The following is a 5,001-nucleotide window of genomic DNA, read 5'->3' as shown; positions in this document are numbered from 1 at the left end:
AATTATTGTGATATAAAAGACAAATCTTTTCAATTAAAATTCCTGCCCTGATGGGGAGGTCTTTGAGAGAACAATCACTCATTAAGGGACACGTTTCTGTTGCTTATTATGAAGCATCAAGAAGTCCAAACTAAAGTGCCATGTTGACCGAAGTCTTTTGACTTTAGGTGGAACCGGGCTCCACGTGTGCTGTGTTTGGCCTGGGAGCTGTGGGTTTGGCTGCAGTCATGGGCTGCAAGGCTGCAGGAGCCGAGAGGATTATCGCTGTCGACATCAATCCAGAGAAGTTTGAGAAGGCCAAGGTGTTTGGCGCGACTGACTTCGTGAACCCCAAGGATCACACTAAACCCATCAGCCAAGTGGTGTCCGAGATGACCAACGGAGGAGTGGACTACTCCCTGGAATGTGTCGGGAATGTGGGAGTCATGGTAGGGAGCTTTCATCTGATTTGAGAATATAATGAAGAGGTACCGTGTTACCTAAAATAATAACCTTTTATTCTTATCTAAATCAACTGAGTTCACTTCCTCTTTCCCAGCAGTAGCAATTGAAGAAGAGCTGAGCGTCATTCATTAAGTTACCCAGCCCACATTTCCTCAGCTAGCCCAGAGATTTGGACCAGCACCCATTCAGTTTCAAACCACTAACTTTTGTGACGTTTCTCCATTCAGCGCAGTGCCTTGGAGTCTTGTGTGAAAGGTTGGGGTGTCAGCGTGATTGTTGGCTGGACAGACTTGCATGACACTGCAGTTCGACCCATTCAGCTCATCGCTGGACGCACATGGAAGGGCTCCCTGTTTGGAGGTGAGACAAATGTGACCACTGACTAGTCAGTCTCAAACTAAATGACTGTGGGCTCATGTTCTGCATTTCTCCAGCCAGTCGTGTTCTGGATAAGACTCCATGCTCTGATTTTGGGATTTTGTGACTTAGGTTTTAAGGGTAAGGATGGAGTGACTCAGATGTGCAAAGCCTACATGGACAAGAAGTTGAAGGTGGATGAGTTCATCACTCACAACATGACCTTGGACCAGGTCAATGATGCCATTGAATTGATGAAAAACAGCAAATGGTAGGTTTATGCTTTCTCCACCATTCATGACTCACCAGTAACCAGGGCTGTCCCCGACTAAGGATTTACATAGTCAAATCAGAATTGTAAAGTCTTGCCTGTAATCGACTGATAGTCAAATCAAATGTGTGTCTGTGTGCTCTTCAGCAAGTGTTTCTCTTCTGCCACTTCACACATACCGACACATACACACACATACATGCTACGCCCACACTTGCGCACTGACCCCCATTCCTCAAGGGCATTGTTACAATTTTGGATTTATTCACACACTTTAAAAACCTTTATTAAAAGCATTGTTCTTTTTACATTTTTATTGACAGCGTTATATGGTGATATTTATATTGTATTATGGCTGTATATTAACTTGGGAGAAAACAGACAAAAAACAAATCAGACGTTGAGCACCTCCATATTGCCAAAATGGTATGATCCTCGTTCCATAATGCTGCTGTGAAGCTTTGACTGTGAGACTTACAGTAGAATCAGGCTCTCCAATCAAAGCATCGCATCTTCGACTATTCAACACAGATAAATGAATAGGTAATGATACATTGATAATCTGATGATGATGATTCTATATCTGATCATTTCTTTTTATTTCTGTTCCACAGCATCCGGACAGTTCTGAGTGTTTCTCCACAATAAGTACACAGTAACAATACTCAGTGAATTATGTGCAGATTGTGAGAATCGTATTCTATTCGCAAAAGCTAAAAGCTAAAAGTGTTTATAAAGCAGAATAAATGGACTAAACAGATGGCATTTGTGGTTTCCTAGTTTGTGTTCTGGTTTCATTGTATTGCACGTCATACGCAGAATTTATGCGTCCACAGCATTGTCTGTCAAGTCTCTGAATGCTTTATTAAACTGTGTTTAAACAGTTACTCATAGCTAGAGCTCCAATTTACTCAGACCAATCAAAATTATATTACTGTTTGCTTTACTAAATAGACAACATTGTAATTATTCTGCTAGGATAAACTCCACGATATGTTCCCCCAACAGTGTTTCCCCCTTTCCCGAAGAATTATTAATTAACGATAGGATATTGCATTTAAACAACAGGCACACTAAATTAAATTAAATGACCATATAACTGCATTTTATGGTGAAGACATTACAGTTCATAATTGCTCTCGTCTGACACGCACAGCCAAATTGAAATCTAACTGAACTCAAATTGAAACTAGAATAGCAAGAAGGTATTAAGGAGGTTCAAGCCCCCCTGGTGCAAGCCGCACCTAGTGTCCCAATGCAAGTGGGACCTGCGTTCCGCAGGCGTCACGGGTGGAGAGCATGTTTAAGCAGTTTAGTCTGAGTTATTTAACCATGAGATGAGGGAAACACTGGGTTTTACATTCCAGAAAGAGGTTATTTTAACTATGTAAACCTGCTGGTAGGTTTTCCTAAACAAATACAGAGTTTCTCTCTGTCTCCTCCCTCTTACAGAGCCAGACACACTGTTTAATTTTGTCATTGATTCAGTCTGTATCAAAGTGCATTAGTTAGCAGAGATTATATGCTAATATTTCTGTGAGTTGAGTGAGCAGGGTCGTGGTGCAGCTGCAGAATATAGCTAATTAATTATTTAAATAGGCTGCAAATAGTCTGGCCACATTTTAACAGCAATTCTGTAGCCATGTTTCCATCCAATTGTCGTGTACTTTTGAAATGTCGCAAAAAAGAAAAACAAAGACATTGTGAAATATGTGCATTTCCATCAGCTGGTTTGGAGTGAAACAACAAGGCTATGGCAAGTGTCGTTACGTCAGTAGTTGACGTTACACATGGCTGTAATAAACAAGACGTATGGGTTCCAAACCAGAAACAAAACCAGTCGCATGAACCTGATGGACATTGATCTTAGAAAAATGGAGAGGTCCTGTTTCAAGGGGGCAAACTCCTATCAGCCGTGTCTCCGCACATTATGGGAATATCTGGTGCAGAGTTTTGCATGCCTCCCGAGAATTGCATGCACCTCCAATGATGTGATAATAATGTGGCAGAACTGATGATGAATGCTACCTGCCGAGATTTGCATCCACCTTTTCTCAGCACAAATGAGCGTTACCAGCCGCAAGGTGCATGAAATTCTGGCAGGTATGAAGAACTTCGCACAACTGGGCAAGACGCCGACAGCAGAAAAAGCTGATCAGTCGTGAGTTACAAGTTCACTACGTCAGAACTTATTCGGAAAAAGGGTTTCCATCTTAAGCGTATTAACTCTTTTTCCACAAAGGCAAAAACCACCTCAAGCGAGCGTAAAAACTTTTTTGCGAAATTAAAGGTTCAGTGTGTAAGTTCTAGTGACATCTAGTGGGAGGGTTGCAAATTACACCCCCTCCCCTACCCAAGCGAGCAGTATAGCTACAGTGCCTGAGACAGGACAAAGATGTCATCTATGAGATAACCATTCAAGAAATTAGGTTTCTTTAGATAGATGTGTTAAGAAATTATATAAATTATGTAAAACCAAATTTTTTTTGAATATTATTGTTACTTTTTCATTAATAAACAACAGCCACATGAAGAAATGAAGTGCTACATGATGTCTCATACTCCTGTCATACATTATTTTACATCTTGGGAGGGTTCATCTGGACTAACATACCAAAGTAAATGAAGAAATTCTCAAACACTATCACATCTAGTGCATCCAGTATGACCACGGACAGATCCCAGGACAATGTAAGCCTGACTGTTTCTGCACCACAGCCCATTATAAACCACATAATACATGACGTTTACAAAGGCATTGGCTGGTGAGGATCAAGGCTCCTCTGGCTTTGCTTAATTAGATAAGCATGCAAATATTACCAACATTTTTGACAGGCATAATTTCAGCTTGTGGTAAAACAGTGCAACGTTTTTAATGGGCATTTAGCATGTGAAAGTACAAATTACATATTTGTGTTCACAGTGGGAAGCAATATCCAATAACGTATTAATAACGTAAGTATTCATTATTGGTCACTTGATAGGCACACGGTCTTGTTATATATCACCATTAGCAGTAGAAAGAAATGTGAAGTTTATGTGATGTTTCTGTTTCATTACCAATAATATTCATCAGCTGTTTGTATCACGGCGCATTTCTGTCCATGTAACAAAGCCATAACAGAGGCTGGAGAAGAACTACATGAAATTACAATCTAACTACATATTTTTTCAAAGTTTAACTGGCTGATCTGAGCTTCGATGCTGGAAGCTGCCATTTTATTGCCAATTAGTGATCAGCTGATTCTCACAAACATAACATAAAAAGCCAAAACAGAGAATTGGAGAGAGACAGAGAGAGAGTAATTACATGAAATGAATCCAACTAACATAACACCACAAGCCAAAGCACAGCGCTGAGAATAAACCAATCCAACTAACAATAAATGTTTTTCTACCAGTCAGTAAAAGTTTAGCTGGCTGATGCTTCCATGCTCTAAGCTAACATTACAGTTTTATTGCCAATTAACGTTACCGATCAGCTGATTGTCTCGCTAACGTAACCGGCGAAGCCAAACCACAGGCTGGAGAATAAGTAGGCGACATGAAATTAATCCATATTTCACACCACTGACAGGGGAAACATGTTACGGCTCTCTGTGATTATGGCCAGCTTCTAGCTAAAGCTATCAAACAGCAGCTTTCTTTTGCATTGCCTGTCCAGCAGATAACAGACAATTTCAGCACAGCTTTGAAAACATTTGTCCCACATTAACGCTATAGCTTTCCATCTATGAAAATCCACAAAATCCGTGATTTCTGCCGTCAGCGCTCTGTCCCGACTCTGTCTGGCTGTCGGCTCTCGTGCTAAATAACACGTGTGCTCCTTCATTTGTCCAAATGTCACTTCTCTTCTTACTTCTAATAAACCAGAAGACTACTCAAGAGACTGTATATTACTATTATTATTATTCCCTCTTCTTCTTCTT

The 5,001-nt window shown here is 40.5% G+C and overlaps 1 protein-coding gene across 3 annotated transcripts in view; it reads left to right on the top strand.

Annotated features, from left to right (window-relative positions):
- Positions 1–1,093, top strand: part of LOC123979326 (alcohol dehydrogenase 1-like) — a 5,206-nt gene extending 4,113 nt beyond the window's left edge. For all 3 annotated transcript variants that reach the window (XM_046063215.1, XM_046063216.1, XM_046063214.1), the window contains exons 6-8: positions 168–428; positions 672–804; positions 934–1,093. In XM_046063215.1, coding sequence (XP_045919171.1) covers positions 168–428; positions 672–804; positions 934–1,076 — 537 coding nt within the window. In that variant the 3' untranslated portion in view covers positions 1,077–1,093. The remainder of the gene's footprint in view (positions 1–167; positions 429–671; positions 805–933) is intronic.
- The last annotated feature ends 3,908 nt before the right edge of the window (positions 1,094–5,001 follow it).

Source organism: Micropterus dolomieu, linkage group LG11 (genome assembly GCF_021292245.1).
Source record: "Micropterus dolomieu isolate WLL.071019.BEF.003 ecotype Adirondacks linkage group LG11, ASM2129224v1, whole genome shotgun sequence".
NCBI classification, from domain to species: Eukaryota; Metazoa; Chordata; class Actinopteri; order Centrarchiformes; family Centrarchidae; genus Micropterus; species Micropterus dolomieu.
Note: the sequence above shows the minus strand (reverse complement) of the source record. Positions and strands in the feature narration are given on the sequence as shown.